General features: G+C 44.9%; 2 protein-coding genes across 2 annotated transcripts; both read left to right on the top strand.

Moving 5' to 3' along the window:
* Positions 1-428: 428 nt before the first annotated feature.
* snrnp70 (small nuclear ribonucleoprotein 70 (U1)) lies at positions 429-8,875 on the top strand. The gene is made up of 10 exons (XM_056400791.1): positions 429-630; positions 962-1,115; positions 1,204-1,266; positions 2,677-2,731; positions 2,827-2,891; positions 2,985-3,047; positions 3,380-3,461; positions 6,683-6,784; positions 7,378-7,477; positions 7,565-8,875. The coding sequence occupies exons 2-10, from the start codon at positions 969-971 to the stop codon at positions 8,361-8,363; spliced, it is 1,476 nt and encodes a 491-aa protein (XP_056256766.1). The 5' UTR covers positions 429-630; positions 962-968; the 3' UTR covers positions 8,364-8,875.
* Positions 8,876-9,270: 395 nt separating this feature from the next.
* Positions 9,271-17,856, top strand: lin7b (lin-7 homolog B (C. elegans)). Its single transcript, XM_056400794.1, has 6 exons — positions 9,271-9,551; positions 12,190-12,308; positions 13,125-13,196; positions 14,064-14,273; positions 16,091-16,254; positions 17,277-17,856. Exons 1-6 carry the CDS (start codon positions 9,476-9,478, stop codon positions 17,296-17,298), a joined length of 663 nt encoding a protein of 220 aa, XP_056256769.1. The 5' UTR covers positions 9,271-9,475; the 3' UTR covers positions 17,299-17,856.
* The last annotated feature ends 274 nt before the right edge of the window (positions 17,857-18,130 follow it).

Genomic DNA, 18,130 nt, shown 5'->3' on the forward strand with positions numbered 1-18,130 from the left:
TCTGTGTTTGCATCAGTACTTCACAAAGCTCTGGAGCTGGGAAAATATGAAAATAATATTTTTAAAATATAATAAATAATACAAAATGTACAATGCGTAATAGGAATGGGGAAAAGTGCAATAGTTCCCAGTAAAACCAAGAAGAGCTTGGTTGCTTTAACAGGATTTATTGGTCATTAAACAGCTAATCTGAATATTTAGACAGTGTTAACAGGAAGCCTATAATATACAGAGACACAGTCTTCCTGTCAGTCTGAAATACCTGTCACCCTGATCAACGATCACCGTCTGGAGCGGAATATTTAAAACTGAAATACACTTCTCCCAACTGCGATACAGAGGGTAAATCCCGACGATCGCCGATGTAATGATGCGGCGCTGTGCTCCGTCCGCTGAGGTTAACGTCAGCATCGTCCCTTTACGGCAGCCCGCCATTTTACTTGAGAACAGAGGGTACTTGCACGCATCGAGCTAGCTGCGGCAACACAGTGTGTGCCCCCCCCAGCGGATTGCTTCTAGTGGTTGTTTATCCTCCTTTTGACCGTGAGTTGGTCCAGGAGACCTTCATATATCTGACGCTTCTTCCCCTGGTCCATGGTGTGACATTTATCAGACATCGGAGGAGAGACGGTAAGAGTCGGACTCGTGGCTCCTTGTTAGCATAGTAAGCTGGGTGGCTAATGCTAAGCGATTAACTACGGGGCGCCTAAGAGACTAAATACTGAGTGAAAACGTTTGTTACCAGACGTTTATTTTTTATAAATTTGATGGTGTGTGCGTTTATAAGTGCTGCCTGGTCGATTTAAAGGTGCCCACAGCGCCCACATGGCGGAACCGTCACGGAGGACGAACATTAGCACACGAAGCTAATTGTCCTTCCGCCGCTGGCTTTGGCCCGCCGTGTACCGGCATCATCCTGCAGTGTTGGACGTGTTACTCACACATGTTACTGCTCATCCAGGTGAAAGATGACACAGTTTCTCCCCCCGAATCTGCTGGCCCTCTTTGCTCCGCGGGACCCCATACCGTTCCTGCCTCAGCTGGAGAAGCTGCCCCATGAGAAGCATCACAACCAGCCTTACAGTGGCATCGCTCCGTTCATCAGGCACTTCGAGGTGAACATTAACCTGTATAATGGTCTGAATGCTCTGGTTAATTCCCTCCTCTTCCTCAGTGCTATATTTACTCTGTGTTTGTCAACAGGATCCCAGAGATGCCCCCCCACCAACAAGGGCAGAGACCCGTGAGGAGCGGCTGGAGAGGAAGGTGTGTTATTCACGAGGGGCCTCCATGAGTACCCAGCAAAGGGGACATTTTAACTGTGGTTCTAACCCCAGGTGCTACAGAAATTTGTGTGTGTAATACAGCTTTGACTGGCTGTCTGTGAGACTGTCCATCCTGTGCTTTAGAAGAAGCACAGCATCAGTTACTAAACACTGGATAATAGTTTTTTCTGTGTTGATCTTCGTTGTGATGTAACCATCACACCCAGCTGTAAAGCACAGCTGTGCCAGGGGCACCTTAACATCTCTGTAGGCCCTGGGGCTATTGATGTTTAGGAGGCATTTTTACACCACCTGACCTCCTGGATTAAGTTGAGAAACAGCCACCTGCTCTGGTCTACCTGAGATTGAGTTGCAGTGAAAATTAAGAATCAGGACAGGAAACAATTATAAGAAAAATGGCTGTTTCATATTTGAAATTGTATTTATAAAAACATAATGTATCTAAAATAACAGTAGGTTGCCGGTTACTGAGGCGGCATCTTCAGCTTAAGGCTTAATGTTATGGACAATGTTTCATATCTTGATATTTCTGCCAAATCACACGATAGTGATATAATATCACTGTAGGTTCACGCTAATTTAAAATTTCAAGTTTAGCAACAGTAAAAATTAAGCGCAGGAAATTTGATATTGTCCCCATTGTTGTCTTTTGTGATATCAATATTGTTCCTGTCCAAATCTAGATAAAGACATAACATAACTGTTGGTGGCAGTAGTGCACCTTTAAAGTGGTTTACCAACCACCACAGAAGAAGAGAGTGACAAAAATGGAGGAGAATAAAACTAAAAACAGAGCAGGAGAAGTCTCAGCCACCCGGGAGGAGAGATGAGAAATTTCTGATTGAGTTACTGAAACTGAGTTGATTACTTTCCTACTCCGATTCCTGTCTCAGAATCATGTTCTGAGACCGATGGGATTCTTGGCTCCTTCAGAAACTCCTGCAGCTCAAACTGGGAGTGAATTCTGCTGCTGTTGTATAGTATCTGACAGAGTAGTGTGAGAAGTATTGTTAGATGTATATTTATTGATCCGAGCAGTTGACACGAATGAACAGGAAAAAACTACAGGGAGACTGTTGGTCAGATTGTGACTGTGGTTGTAGCAGATATTTAAATCTCTGTGTGTGAGAAGGTCTGGTCTGAGCAGAATCTCCTCAGCAGCTTCAAACAGCTCCTTCACTGTTTAAAGTTAGTTTAGTTTCAGACAGATGAACAGGGTGCTGGTGTTCACACAGCTCTGAGAGAGAGGGGCTGTCTGTAAAATGTGAAATCATGAATTTGGGGCACATCCCCTGGTTTTCTCGTAGAAGGGGGCAGTAGTTTTCATTGGGGATTCAGGTTGTGACAGTGATCCTAAATCAGCATCTTTGTTATAACCTTTGCTTTTCAGAGGCGAGAGAAGATAGAAAGGAGACAAGCAGTGGTGGAAACAGAACTCAAGCTATGTAAGTTTCCATGGTGACTTCCATGACATCCTGTTTTCACTGAGTATAGTGTCTTGGTTTAAACTAATCCTGTTGTTCTGCCTGTATTTTGCCAGGGGACCCCCATAATGACCCCAATGCACAAGGGGATGCCTTCAAGACTTTGTTTGTTGCCCGAGTGGTGAGTGTTAAGAATCACACAGTTTTATTATTGTTATTATTGTTATTATTGTAATCATGGCTGATGTCTAACAGTGTTCTGTCTCTGCTGTAGAACTATGATACCACAGAGTCCAAGCTCCGCCGTGAGTTTGAGGTCTATGGCCCCATCAAACGGGTATGTTGACCAGCTGTTTCAAACACCTGCAGTAAATGTACAAACTACACTACACACTCAAAACTTGACCTAAAACCTGAGGGACACCTGAGCACCAAAACACAAGAAGCACTCTGTTTATTATTTATTTATTTGAATTCACATCTGAAGTAGAGTTTGGTTGTAAATGTTTGTGATGGACAACACAGTAATGACAGCAACATGCTTGTACATTAAGAAGCTGGTGTGTGGTTGACTCTGTCAGAAAGTAACACAACACTGATACACATACACACACACACACAGCTGGTGTTGTAGGTCTGTATGTGTAATGATGTTTCCATCTGTTCCAGATCTACATCGTCTACAACAAGAAGACAGGGAAGCCTCGGGGCTACGCCTTCATTGAGTATGAGCATGAACGGGACATGCACTGTGAGTACCACTGTAGAGCTCTGAGCCAACCTTTGTGTGTGATCACATGATGATCTGTGACCTGCAGGGTGGGTCTTCAGCTGACCCCCCCGTCCTTTACTCTGATGTTACTGTAATGATAAGGGGGTGGCAGCTCTAAGGTGACCACCACCTAATGAGCTGAGACGAATGTTTGCATGTTGAAATCTACGTCTGGTGGTTGTGTGATGTGTGTGTCTGTGATTATGCGTGTCGTCAGTTGACTAATAGTCTGGCTGAGGAGGGGAGTTGCATCATTCAGTGGGGCATCATGGGAAAAGAAGCAGGAGGTAGAAGTGTGTGTTTCCTCTGTGACCCTGACCATGTCTGCCTGTCAAAGGGCTCATTGTGTTTTAACTGTCAGGCTCTGGAAGAGCAGCTCTCCTGGTTGGACTGTAATGGTAAGCACAAGGTCAGACTGGTCACCGAGCAATGAACGGGGTTTACCCAGGACTGTATGAAACCCATCTTCTGTATGACTAGGAGCTTGTTTAGTTTTACTGGTGGTCTCCAACCCTGGTCATGGTGAGAGTAGTCCAGCTTCACCACAGCAGTGAGACATATAAAGCTGGTGGTGATGCCACAGTGAATTCTGCCTCAGTCTCATTAGATAATGATTGGTGACTCAGTGACACCATCATAGGTGATCAGTCCATCAGCTCTTCAAGACCAGAGTTGCTGAATCACAGTTATGTAGTGACAGCAGGGGTGAGGTGCGGGGGGATGTGGGGCTCAACGGTATATTAACTGTGTGTTGTTCTCATTGCCACTGCAGCCGCCAATCTGTGATGGCTATTGGCCAGAGCTGGCTGGCAGATGATGATGGTTATGATACATCTACACCCTACTACCACAGCTCAGTATATGGTTGGTATAATGGGTTTGTATGATGGGTAAGATTTCTTTCCACCCTCCATCTCCTACATAGGGAAGAGGAGCTACGTTCAATGGGTAAAGCGTCTTTCAAGCCCTCAACAGCTTCAGTGTAATTACTACCACTGGGATCTCAGGCTTTGACCATTGAACGCACCCCTGACCAGTAATTTTTTTCAATGTTGCCCAGTGACTCTGCCCTTTATGTTAAAGCCACCTCAGGTTACGGAGGTTACTGCTTTGTTATAGCCATGACTCAGCTGTATGGAGGGACACGGGGTCAGAAATCCAGACGTGTAGTTACACAGCTGTCAGTCCTCCAGCTTCTTCTGGATCCAGTTCTCAGTCTGTCTTGTTACAGAGCAGTTGAATATGTAAACACAGGTCTGAAGGCTCTTTAAAAACAACAGAACTGTCATGATACTTAATGATTGTGACTAAGAGTAAAATGATACTGATGAGTTTTAGTGCAGAGGTTCAATAGTCTTCTGTCTGTCAGTTAACTTCACTCTGTCACTGTCAATGGGTGAAACTGTAAAGTGATCACGTGACTTTATTGTCTCTGTTCAACTCAAGTGTTCAGTTGAATGTCAGTGTCAATCAAAGCACAGCCAGGTGTAAATGCATGAAGCTGAACATTATCTGTTGAGCTTGTTGGCTCGTTCTACCAGTGGAACCATTAAAACCCCCAGAGTTCACTCCCTGAGCAGCTACAGGGGGCTGGCAGGTTGTAAAGACAAATGATCTTAATTATATTCATACAAGTCTCATGTAGACAAGAGTTCACAACTCACCTGACAGGTTGACACTGTGCTGGCTTTAACAGAAAAGGCAGATGAGGGCAATTTTCTTGGTAAATGTTAACGGGTTAATTCATACATGATTTATTCACTATATAAGTAAAGGTAGAGTCTAGTGAACGTAGCCTCACAGATGAATTCATGATCAGACTGTTACAGAAACAGTTTCATGTCCTTTAAGTAGCTTCAGACACTGGACACATCTCAGGTCATTGTAGATCCAACACAGGTCAGAGTCAGGAACACGACTTCATTCAGTTTTAAGTTTAAAAACAAACATGAGTTGGTTCCTATCAGGAATGTAGCCCCCTGTTTGTTTCTGTTTCTGTTTGTTTCAGTTGGTCAGTTTTGGTAGGACAGGTGGGGGTTTGGTAAGGCCCTGTCATTGGATGGGATGGTGTCATCCTCAGTGGAGGGGTTCTGGTAAGGCCCCTGATAGGTGTTGTGACAGTATGTGTATTCTGGTGCTGAGGGGTTTGGTAAAGCCCTCAGACAGGGACAGAGTCGTCAGTGAGGGGATATGGTAAGACCACCCACTGTACAGGAAGAGTGAGGGAGTGTGGTAAGGCCCTCAGAGGTTCTGCTGTAACTGATGGGTTCTGGTAAGGCCCTCTTCTCAGAAAGGTTCCCCTCAGGGACCACCTCCACATCAGACCAGTGTAGCAGACAGGATGAACCACCTGGATCTCCCCTACGATCATACAGGATGGATTGACAGACTGTTGTGTGGTGTAACAGGGTGAGGGGTGGGACCAAGTCTGTCACGTACACCAGGTTGGAAATGAGCCGGATGTTGATAAAAGCTCCTCATCGTCGTCTTCATCATGTTGTCTTCTCATAAAGATTAAAGCTACAACAGAGTGGACCACCATGTCATCAAATCCAATTCAAAATGTACTTTTAATGGTGCCAGACAGATACATTTAATTAGCATGACCAGTGACCTGCTGCTCTGTGTGCACAATCAATAATTAATGATCAATAATTTGAAAGATATAAAAAGTAAAAATCAAGAGTCAGGACTTTATATGGGTTAGGGTCAGGGATAACCCTAACTCAGGTAATTGTCACAAGTAGTGAATACACTACATACACCTGTGATCACTGCAGTGCTCTTAGTTATAGATGACCACAGAGTCCCAGCGGGTGGAGTTAAATATCAATACAGATCTGATGTGAGTCGACGTCTCATCACAGTCAAACCTGTGAGAGACTGAGGAATGTGTCGCTCTGCTTGTTCAGTAGTAATAAATATAAAGAATCCACACAGTCTCAGACCTGACCTGTTAGACACCACTGTTATTGACTGTAGACAGTGAAACTGAAGCTGGGTGTTTAAAGTAACATATCACTCATCGGGTGGAAGGAAGTCTACTCCCATTATCCTTCGGCTTTTACCCAGAGAGCAGCCATCTCGGCCCCGCCTGCTCCTGGTCAGTATCATAATGCACTGTTTGTTTCCTTGGCCACATTGATGTGGTCGTGCTCCATCTCACCTCTGTCTTCCCTCTCCCCACTCCTCTCCTCCAGCCGCCTACAAACACGCAGATGGGAAGAAGATCGACGGCAGACGGGTGCTGGTGGACGTGGAACGAGGACGCACGGTCAAAGGATGGCACCCTCGCAGGCTGGGTCAGCTGACACCTTTATACTGTTCCTGCTTTTTCTTGATATTTTCTTTAAATGCACACGAGTGTACACACCTTTTGTGCTGTTTATTATGTTGTAGATTCAATTTTAAATTGACAACATCAGCACTCTAACCCAGAATGACAAAGTGAAAATGTCAATCTCTGCAGATTTCAGGTTTCTGCAGGAATCTAAATGAGTGCTGTTAAATATGTTGTTGTGGCTCACGTGTTAAAGTTTGAGCCTATTTCAGCTTCTCCCTGTAGGTTCACAGGGTGAGTCTCTGTAGGTCTTAGATATGTTCCAGCAAGAATACCAGAACCAGAGTTACCTGCAAATTCCACACTTTCACTAAGTGTTGATGGATGTGCAGAGTCTTTGCTGCCATGGAAACTTCCCCCTTTTGTAAACTTGTCTAGTTATAGTATGAACTGGTGTCTAAGTTTCGTATCATTTTTACCTGTGGGTCAGTGTTTTATCTTCAGCCTGACTGCAGGTTACAAAGTGCTGGGATGGATGCATCACATTCACGTACCAGTGTCCACTCTTAAACTCTTCACACATTTGACTTGTGTTTTGCTTGTTTCCTGATCCAGGTGGTGGACTGGGTGGTACGAGGAGAGGTGGAGCCGATGTCAACATCAAGCACTCTGGGCGAGATGATGCGTCGCGTTACGACGATCGGCCTATAGGCGGGTGAGTCCTCTCAGGGAAGACCTTTCGTTTGGTAAAAATAGTATAATCTGAGTATAACGGTCTTCAATTTGTCTTGATTCCTCACAGTGATCGGGATCGTGGGGAACGGAGGGAGCGCAGCCGGGAGCGTGATCGGGACAAGGACAGAGAGCGCCGGAGGTCCAGATCCCGTGAACGCCGTCGACGCACCCGTTCCCGGGAGCGAGAGAGGGAGAGAGAGAGGCAAATTGGAGGAGGAGAGGACGGCGGCGGCGGCGGTGGCGTTGGTGGTGGCGGTGGCGGCGGAGGCGGAGGCGGCGGTGGCGGTGGTGGTAGTAGTCGGCGTCGAGAGCGAGAGAGGGAGCGTGGGGGGGCAGCAGGAGGAGACAGCAGGAGCAGGGAGAGGAGTCGAGACCGGAAGAGAAGGAGCAGGAGCCGGGATCGCAAGAGGGACAGGGAGAGAGGCAAGGGGTTGGATGGGGAGGACGTCAGCCAGGGAGACGGGGTCCCTGAGGGTGGGGAGCGGACGCTGGAGGAACATGAAGGAGAGGTGGGGGAGGGTATGGAAGAGCGTAGAGACAGGGACAGAGAGAGGGACAGGGACCGAAGGCGTAGCCACAGGGACAGAGACCGGCGCAGGGGAGACCGAGACAGAGACAGGGAGCACAAAAGGGAGCGGGGGGAGAGAGACAGAGGAGACCGCAGGGAAGAGCGCCATGGGTCCCTACGAGATGACATGGGCCCCCAGGATGACATGGGCAATGATGATGAGGGGGGAGCTCCGCCACACATGGAGGAGTACAGTCAGGATGGAATGATGATGGACCAGCAATCGGTGCCATCAGCTGACGGCTACGGCTCCAGTGAGAACGGCTACAAGATGGAGGCTCCAGGAGATGAGTACTGAGATGACCCCTCCCCTCAGCAGACCCCCACTCACACCGCCTTGACCTTCTACCAAGGCACAAGTTCTGAACGAGGTCAGGGACTCCTCAGACATCTAGCTAGATTTCCTCCTGTTGAAATATTCCACTTGATATTGTTGCACACAGTTGATGCATTTAATTGATCTGATCTCACTAAAAGTTGCAGCTTCCTGCGTTGCCCAACTAATCCGTGCCACTCAATGTTATCAGATTACCTTAGTGATTTTTTTTTTTTTTTTTTCTCTCCCTCGGCCTGGGATGATGTGAACTGTAAGGAGCTCGGTTAGTCTTTTATTTCCATATTCATGAAGCAGTGACACTGTCAATTTGTCTGGACCCAGTTTCTGCTCGATGTCTGTGAAGTTGAAGGAAACGTGCTGTGACAGTGGAGGGCTGTTTATTCTGTTTATTCATTCTGGAAGATTTTTTTTTATGTCTGCTGTTTGTATGTTAGATTTGCAGGGTCATTTTAATAAAGATGTGTCTGAAAGTCTGAGCTACTCCATCACGTTTTACTGTGCCTCACACCCTGTGACTTCACTGTGTTTAATGTGTCCCTTTACCACACAATATGAAACGGTGCTGGACACATGAATTAGATTTTAATAAAAAAAAAAAAAAGAAAATTGTAATTTCACATTGACTAACTGCCTACTGCTGCTATATAACAGTAAATATGATGTTCAATAAGGGGTTAAGAACACCAGAATGGTCCTTTAAAACATCAGATAAATGAAGTGTCAGAAATGGTTCCCTCCTGCGTTACTGTTGTATTTCATCAGATCTTAGTCCTGATCAGGGAGCTGTATTCAGATCTGGTCTGTGTTTGGGTGTGAACAGCAGCAGCAGCAGCAGCAGTTTACTTTAAACCTACGTAGAAGATGCTGAAACGCCTCATTACAGAGTCACGCACTGGCGCTGGAGGGAGGCAGCTGCGTCAGGTTGTCCCGCCTGGTCCTCGGTCCAGCATCCCGACCCCGCTCAGTCCGACCGTCGCCTTCAGCCTGCGGACATGTTGTAGGACATGGACCCCACATTGCTGTGAACCAGACTTCCTGCTCATATTCGCGGTTAATTAGCGGCGGAGCTCAACATGATGTCCTCTTACTACCACCCAGCCAAGGATGCAGACATGGCGGCCATGACGGAGCCGCTCTGCCTGGAAAGAGGTAACGAGCCAGCCGAGCCTCGGCATAATTCGCTGCAAACAGAGCAGCTGGACGGTGAACCTGTTAGTGAAGGGGCCCAGCAGAGCCAGGTCCTCGTCCCGAATGAGCCGGTGCTGGTGGGAGTGACGGTGTTTGGTTGTAACTCACTGGTGAAGTGACGTCAGTGTCGCAGTTATCACTGATAGATGCTACAGAGGGCTCGGCCTGTCGTGCGACCATCGTTCGTGTCCGGCACGTTTCTCGTAGTAAACGTCATCAATCGCGGAGGCCGGTCAGAAACGGCACTGCTGCTTTCCCGCCCCGAGTCGGACTGAGCATTATGATGTGTCTACCTGTCTACCACAGTATGTCATCAATGAGATGCTGGGCCGACACGTATGGCTACATCACTGTGACTTACCCATAGACTGTATATAAAAGGGCCTTACCAGCACGAGCTAATGTTATTACAGCCTGTAAAGCGGAAGCGGCAGGCGCGCGGTAAAGGCGGGGCGAAAATGACTAGGTAACACCTGAGAGCTGTATAGAGCTCATAGACCTTGACTTTTATGAACGAACTGAATGAATTTGTTTCATAAAGTAAACTCTCAGCTGATTTCATTGTCTCATGTGCTGAAAATTAAGGTACACGATGAACTGTAACGTATCATTTGCGTAAGTGCCCTATCAAACGCAGCCCAGCCTTATATCAAGGTAATGATATGAGGCATTTCTTTAAACGTGAATTTGCGGGTTTGCTGTCAACCTGCTTTTCTGAGTCACCACCCACAGTTTCCCTTGTATTCTCTGCCGCTGCGATTACGCGACACAAGTATGGGAAGCCAACAGGGTCACATTTCGTCCCCATTTCCCAGGCATTTGACATATTAGTCGTAACTCAATACAGAGTACGCCAAATATAGACTGGACGGAGTATTAGGGCCATATTGAGGAAAAAAGAAATCTGAAATTTCGAGAATAAAGTCATAAAGAATAAAATCATAATATTTCAAGAAAAATTGTCTTAATATAATATAACAAGAATAAAGTTGTAATATTACGAGAAAAAAAATGTAAATGTAAAACTTTGAGAGAAAAAAAACAAATATTTTATAATTTCCCCAATTTTAGGAATATTACATCAACCCATCAAACAGGTGAAAGGACAGTCAGTGGCAGCCTGAGCTGCTTCTTGCAGCTGCTGTTTGTCTGTCTTACAATGGAACAGACTCAGTTTCTTCACAGTCTTTTTAATGTCCGGATGATGATAATGATGAGCCAAAAGGTGAAGTATCTCCTTATTTGTGAAACCTCTGCTAAAGTAGAACTTCACAGGTTGGTCCACATTCCTCATTTTAAAGCTTCTGATATTTCCCATTTTTGTATAACAACAACATTTAACCTAAACGTGCCACTTTACTTTTGTAATATTATGACTTTATTCTTGTAATATTATGACTTTATTCTCGTAATCAGAATCAGAATACTTTATTGATCCCAGGGGGAAATTAGATTTGGTTACAGTTGGTCCCTCAGCAAAGAAAGAATAGATAAATAATAGGTAAAGATAAAAAGATAAAGATAAAAAGAATCATAAAATATAATCATAAAATACAAATAATATGTACTTATGCTATTTTAAAAGAATAGAATATGTAAAGCTATGAGTATAAATTGCACTGTTCGAATAATTTACTAAGTATAAACAAATAAATGATGATGTATAAGTTATGATGTGACGTCAGACACCCTGAGGGACATGTTGTATAGCTTGATGGCCACAGGCAAGAATGACTTCCTGTGGTGCTCTGTGGTGCATCACAGCACACCATGGAGTGGTTGGGAGGTGTTGTCCAGCGTGCTCTGTAGTTTAGACAGCATCCTCCTGTCTGCACCCACTGCCAGAGAGTCCAGCTCCAGCCCCACAATGTCACCAGCCTGCCGGATCAGTTTGTTGAGTCTGTTGACAGTATGCTAAAGCCCTATAATCTGACTTTATTCTCCTAATATTATGACTTTATTGTTGTAATATTACAACTTTATTCTAGAAAATCGGATTGTTTTTCCCTCAATGTGGCCCTAATACTCCCTTGTACAGACTCTCGTTCTTGGGAGTTCGAACTTAACAAGTTCAACTCAGAAATCCAACAGCAGCATTCTTCCTAGCCAGTCAGCTCTGCACAGGTTACACTTTAACACACCTGTACCTGACTGTGCTGTGACAAATGAATGTGCTTTTGTCAACTGTCCAACAAATCATGTTTTTATTTAGCTTCATCTTCTCAGACTAACTAGCAGCAATAAATATTATATTTCCACTCAGAGACCAAATTTCCTCTTCCAAAAGGATTATTTTATCATATATGAACTGTACGCTGTCAATGAAAACTCAGGTTACAGACTAAAGTAGTTTGTTATTGAGTATTTAGATTATTAGTATTGACTGTTTAGAGTATTGAGTATTGCAGACTTTGAGGCCACAGAGTGGAGGACACACTATAACACTATAATACATAACACTATAATACAGTGTTAGTCCACAGGCTGACAGGACCTGATTCTCTGGTCTGACCCCGGTACATGAACCAGTCTGCTGAGCCCCAAAACCTCCAGGTGGTCTCTTCAGTGTTTTTCAGTATACGGGTGTTTTGTGTGTCAGATGTGTGCAGGGTGATCGAGCTGCTGGACCGTCTGCAGCGGAGCGGTGAGCTGCCTCCTCCCAAACTGCAGGCCCTGCAGAGAGTCCTCCAGAGCAAGTTTTGTGCAGCCATCAGAGAGGTAATGTACAGCAGGGTGTAGGTCTGGGGACAAGTACGGGTGTACAGCAGGGTGTAGGTCTGGGGACAGGTACGGGTGTACAGCAGGGTGTAGGTCTGGGGACAAGTACGGCTGTACAGCAGGGTGTAGGTCTGGGGACAGGTACGGGTGTAAAGCAGGGTGTAGGTCTGGGGTCAGGTATGGGTGTAAAGCAGGGTGTAGGTCTGGGGACAAGTACGGGTGTACAGCAGGGTGTTGGTCTGGGGACAGGTACGGGTGTACAGCAGGGTGTAGGTCTGGGGACAGGTACGGGTGTAAAGCAGGGTGTAGGTCTGGGGTCAGGTATGGGTGTAAAGCAGGGTGTAGGTCTGGGGTCAGATATGGGTGTACAGAAGGGTGTAGGTCTTGGGACAGGTACATGTGTACAGCAGAGGCTTCATTAAATCAGCTGGGAATTCTAAGTCCACTGATCAGAAACAAACACAAACTAAACTACAAATACAACAACACAGGTCAATTAGTCTGACAGTTTAAATACTTCAACCATTCACCAACACATGAATCTATTCTTCAGGGAAAACAGACAGTGGCTGCTAGACAGACTGAGGTGTCACTTCCTGTGTTTAACTGCTCCACCTGAATCTGACTTAAAATTAATTTATTGAAATAATGATTTCATTAATTATTAATGAACTGAACTTGACGTTTGACCTCTTTATTAACCTCATGTATCCTGATGATTCAGTCACATAAAGGCCTGTTGTCTTGATGTTTATGAAGTCGGCTTGTGTGTGTCCATCACTTTCCTCCACTGACATGTGCCCCGTTTTCCTCCAGGTGTACGAACAGCTGTATGACACTCTGGACATTGTTGGAGGACCAGAGGTACGAGCGCAGGCCACAGCCAAGGTATGAATAACTACAGTCCTGTACTCCAGACACTGTGAAGGAGGGAGATCTCAGACTGTGTGGGGGGGTCTTCCACAGATCTGAGGGTGTGGTGATCAGTCAATATGCACTCAGCCAATCAGTGTGGCTCATTGTTGTCCGGTGCAGAAAGACAATGTGAACACAGTAAATCACAGGAGGTGTGACCTTCTCCAGTCAATGAGACGGAAACAGATAAAGGACATATTCATATTTTTACTGACATACTGTTTGTCTGAGGTGGTCCGTCCACCTGTAACTCCACCTGGTCTAACTCACACCACTTAATATACTTCTGCAAAAGACAAGGACTGTGGGTTTTCTCCTCCATCACCTCCACAGGGAGCACATTCTCTTTTAATGGTCGGGATGATTATTGTTCATGTGAACACACCACTCTTCTTTAGACAGATTTTAAAAATGTGAACCAGCAGAGAGAGACGTTGCACCACAAACAGACCTGGTCTCTTATTTATTTATTTTTCAAGACAAGATCAACCTTTTTGGGAAGACCTGGTCTCTTCTCAGTGAAACCTATAGACACGACTTCCACCAAAATATCAACAACTGTCTTTGTGCTGCCTCATGGAGAACCTGGTTCTCTGCACCAGGCTCCAAAAAACAGACAGTGACCATGTGAACCTCAAGGTTTCAGTCCTGAACACATAAATACAGGAAACAATTGTGTTTGGACTAGCAGTAGCTCTGAGGGTTTAGCATACCAACCTGCTGCTAGAGCTGTGCAGACATGATAACAGGCTTCATTCTGTTCAAACCATTTTACAGTGCACAGCTGAGCTTTGTGTGATTAATTCATCACCAGTGATCTTCTGTTTCCCTCCTGACCAGGCCACGGTGGCAGCCTTTGCAGCCAGCGAGGGCCACGCCCACCCGAGAGTGGTGGAGCTGCCCAAGACAGAAGAGGGTCTGGGCTTTAACATCATGGGAGGCAAAGAGCAGAACTCCCCCATCTACATCTCCAGAGTGATCCCCGGGGGGGTGGCAGACCGCCAAGGAGGACTGAAGAGAGGAGACCAGTTGCTGTCAGTCAATGGCGTGGTAAGAAGCTCAGGTCCATGATCCACTACTGAGAGGAGCTGTACTCTGTTAGTGACACACTGAAATATGTCTGGCATGTTACATGCGTCGTACATATGTCTTCATACAGGTGAATATCCACACTCTGACATTCAAATACTGAAGGTTCTAGATGATTCATGTTAATGATTAAGGGAAAATATACAGAACTGATCAGCAGCTCCACAACCTCCTCTGGTTGACAGTGTCAGGTGTGTTGGAGCCGTGACCTCAGTCAGCAGTAACCTGCTCCTCCGTGTCTGCAGAGACTCAGAGCTGGACCAGCGGCCAGAGAGCAGCTCCAGCTGGTGTGAGCTGCAGATGTTGGGACAGTTCCAGTCTCTGTTATGTGTAGAAGACAATGTTGAAGTAACACCTGGCAGTTGACTGGTTGACTTCAATGAAGAGACACAGACAACTCTGATGTCCATTCACTGACTTTGCTTACAAGCACTTCAGGATCTGAGGGATACAACCCCACTCTCAATAAAACTATTCAATGTAAACGAAAACCATAATCAAAGGAAACTAAAAATACGAACTGTAAATAAATATGGCCAACGTTTTAATTTTAACCAGGATCAAAAATATTTATTATTTATTATAAATGATATAAAGACACTACTGAAAAGATGAATTAATACACATAGATAATCATTCTGTTAGTCAACATAATTACCTTCTCTCTCAGAAAGGATCTCCATTTATATATTTATATTTCCAGATTTTCATTTAACAGTCACACACTCAACTGGGGAAATACAAGCCTAGTCTGTCTTGTTCCCTTGGTAATAAACTTTATATGGTTGTATTGTTACCTTGGTAACCTAGCAATAAATATAAAACAAAAAATAACATCATAAAAATATAAAACTGACACAAATATGTACACTTCACAATGAACAAATAAAGATTAAATTACTGACATAATTAAATTCTATATCACAAGACTGTGCTATTACATCAGGCTCAAATTATGTTTTCAATGTAACATGCTAGAGACACATTATATATACAGTCCAGTCCATGCAGCCCTTCAGGGCAGAGCTGTTAATCATTGTTCAGTATAAATGTTTATTGTCTTATCTACAGTGGAGATACTTTAGCATGATGTCTTGTGGTCTAAATGTTCGGTTGAGTTATTCACAGAAATGAGAGGAAGAAGCTAAAACAGCTCCAAACAAGTGCATCAGTCAGGGGTGTGTGACAGGACCAGGACCAGCTGTGACTCAGGAAGATTGGTGGTTTGGTTGCCAGCTCCTGACCAGGCTTCTGGAGCTGCAGCAGCTGTGTTGTGTGAATGGAGGAGTGAGAAGCAGATTTTAAAGCTGTGTATAATTGCACACATTTACCAAGTTCAAACAGAGTCATTTCATGTGTCTTAGGTGGACTGTCTGAATCATTCAAGGTGGATTGAGATTAGACTGAACCACCTCTGGAGGAGGTTTTAGACTCATCTTGTCCAGATGTTGAAATGTATGACAGCATTCAGCCTGTCTGTCAGAAAGGCTATCCAGATACCAGACACTTGAAATCACAAAGACCACATTTATGTTGGTCTGTTCTCAGAACAGTCAGCTGTTAGTGATTGGTCATTTCGAAAGTCAATCAAAAGATGTTTTCCTGATTTAAATGCAACTTTTGAATAAGAGAGAAAGCCAGACTTTAACTGAACACAAACCTGTAGAGCTGAGCTTCAGCTGACTGTGGGTGTGTTCATCAGTGAGAAGAACCAGTGTAGTGATGGGCCCCTCTTAGCATGTGATCTCAGACTCTTGTTGTGTGTTGGTGTCCTGCAGAGTGTCGAGGGGGAGCACCATGAGAAGGCCGTGGAGCTGCTGAAGGCCGCCCAGGGTTCAGTCAAACTGGTGGTCCGGTACACCCCGAAGGTCCTGGAGGAGATGGAGGCTCGCTTTGAGAAGATGAGGAGCGCCCGGAGACGACAGCAGCACACCAGCTACTCGTGAGACTGCTCATTAGTTTGCACCCAGTCACCTGTTCATATATGTACAGCAGGTCCCACATCCATACTACGGACTAACTCTGTCCAGTATGTTCTACATCCTCATGATCATAAGCGTATTTGCAAAGAATTAACATACATTTCAGGTAATACACGGACTGTAGATAAGTACCTTACGCAACCCCACATCAGATAACCTGAACTATGACTTTAAAGTGGTGTGATTGCAGTTATATGTGCTGATGTATTGAAAACCCTCCCAGCATGCACTGGGGCAACAGATTGATGGACATAAGCCAGACTTTGATTACTGTTAAACATCAGACAACTGACAATGATGATACTGGTGCATGGTGACATTGTACTCAACAGACATACAAGAAACTTTTGAATGATCAGAAATCTGTGAAATGAAACTTTTCTTAAAGCATTAGTTAGTGTTAGCTAAAACTTATCAGTGCTTAGTAGTGCTAAAGCACTAGTGCATTTAAAGTTACATGAAAAGAAGCATTTTACCAGATACAGATCACATGTTAATCAGTGGGGGAAATGGGTCCTAAATTACCAGCTGCTGGGAATCTGTGTTAGTCCTATAACACACATTAGTCCAGTGACTGCAGACTTTGATAATGAATGGATGCTCTCCTCATGGCATCTCTGGCATTTTAAAGCAGGCAATACACTAACCTTCTTCATCACATTGTCACCTTCTGACACAAATATCACCAACAACAGGACCAGGTCAAAACCTATGGCTGTACTGTGTGTGGTCAGTGTGTCACATTGAGGACAGAGTTGAAAACTGTTGTACTGATGGAAACAACTGCATGCGAACACCCTCTGATCATGTGACAGAAGCCAGTTCATTTTGAAAGAGTAACGGCCAATGGGTAAACCCCAACACTCAGTCAGGCAGTCAGTCAGGATCAGTGTGATGACGCATGTACACTGTTGTGACCATGTCTCTTGGTAGTTTTCATTGTGGACTCTGACAGCAGGATTCGGTGTCTCTCCTCCTGCAGGTCTCTGGAGTCCAGGGGCTAGCTGATCCAATGCCTGCGTCCACCTCATTGTCCAACCCTCCTGACTCCTCTGTTCCTCTGGGAGGAAGACTGTAGACGAGAAGCAAAAAACCAAAGTAGCCTACCAAGACCTGTTACCTGAGATTCTCCATGAAGCTGCGGTTTAGATTCTCTCCCTCCTCTCCCTGTCTCTTAGAGAACGCTGAGTGAGCTTGTTGTCATGCCTGTAATACACCGTCCCAGTGTGAAGTCATCCTCAGCATCCTGTTGTATAAGGGCAACACAATGATCCCTTCAGTGTGTGTCTTAACTAGAAGCCAGTGTTGTTTTACTGTGTGGACACTGGAGTCCTTAACAGTGTCTGCAGTTAGACCTCAGTAGCAGAGGAAACCTACAGCCTTCACCATCATTAACTCCATCAGACGTCCCAGCTAGAGGGCTAACCATTAGCATCATGAAGACCTCCCCTGGAACCAGTATCATGTTAGTCAAAGACTTGTTTTGTATTCTTTAATTTGTGACCTGTAATCGTTTAGTTACATAATTATTCATCAAATAAAGTCTGACTGTGTAAACTGAATACTGCCTCCCCCCTCCCATACACACAGCTGAAGTTTGCTTTCTCATAAACAAGGAAAGATCTGTGTTAACATTTATAATAACACAGTAGCCATGACAACAAGAGTCTAAAGAACTTTTTTTATGCCTCCACGCCAGCGACAGTCAGACCTGGAGGCATATTTTTTCTTGTTGTTCTTACATCCATCCCATTCTCGTGGATATGATATCTCAGTAACGCCTTAATGAAACTTCTTCAAATTTGGCACAAACATTCACTAGGACTCAAGGATGAA

The sequence above is a fragment of the Seriola aureovittata genome, chromosome 17, assembly GCF_021018895.1.
Source record: "Seriola aureovittata isolate HTS-2021-v1 ecotype China chromosome 17, ASM2101889v1, whole genome shotgun sequence".
Lineage (NCBI taxonomy): Eukaryota > Metazoa > Chordata > Actinopteri > Carangiformes > Carangidae > Seriola > Seriola aureovittata.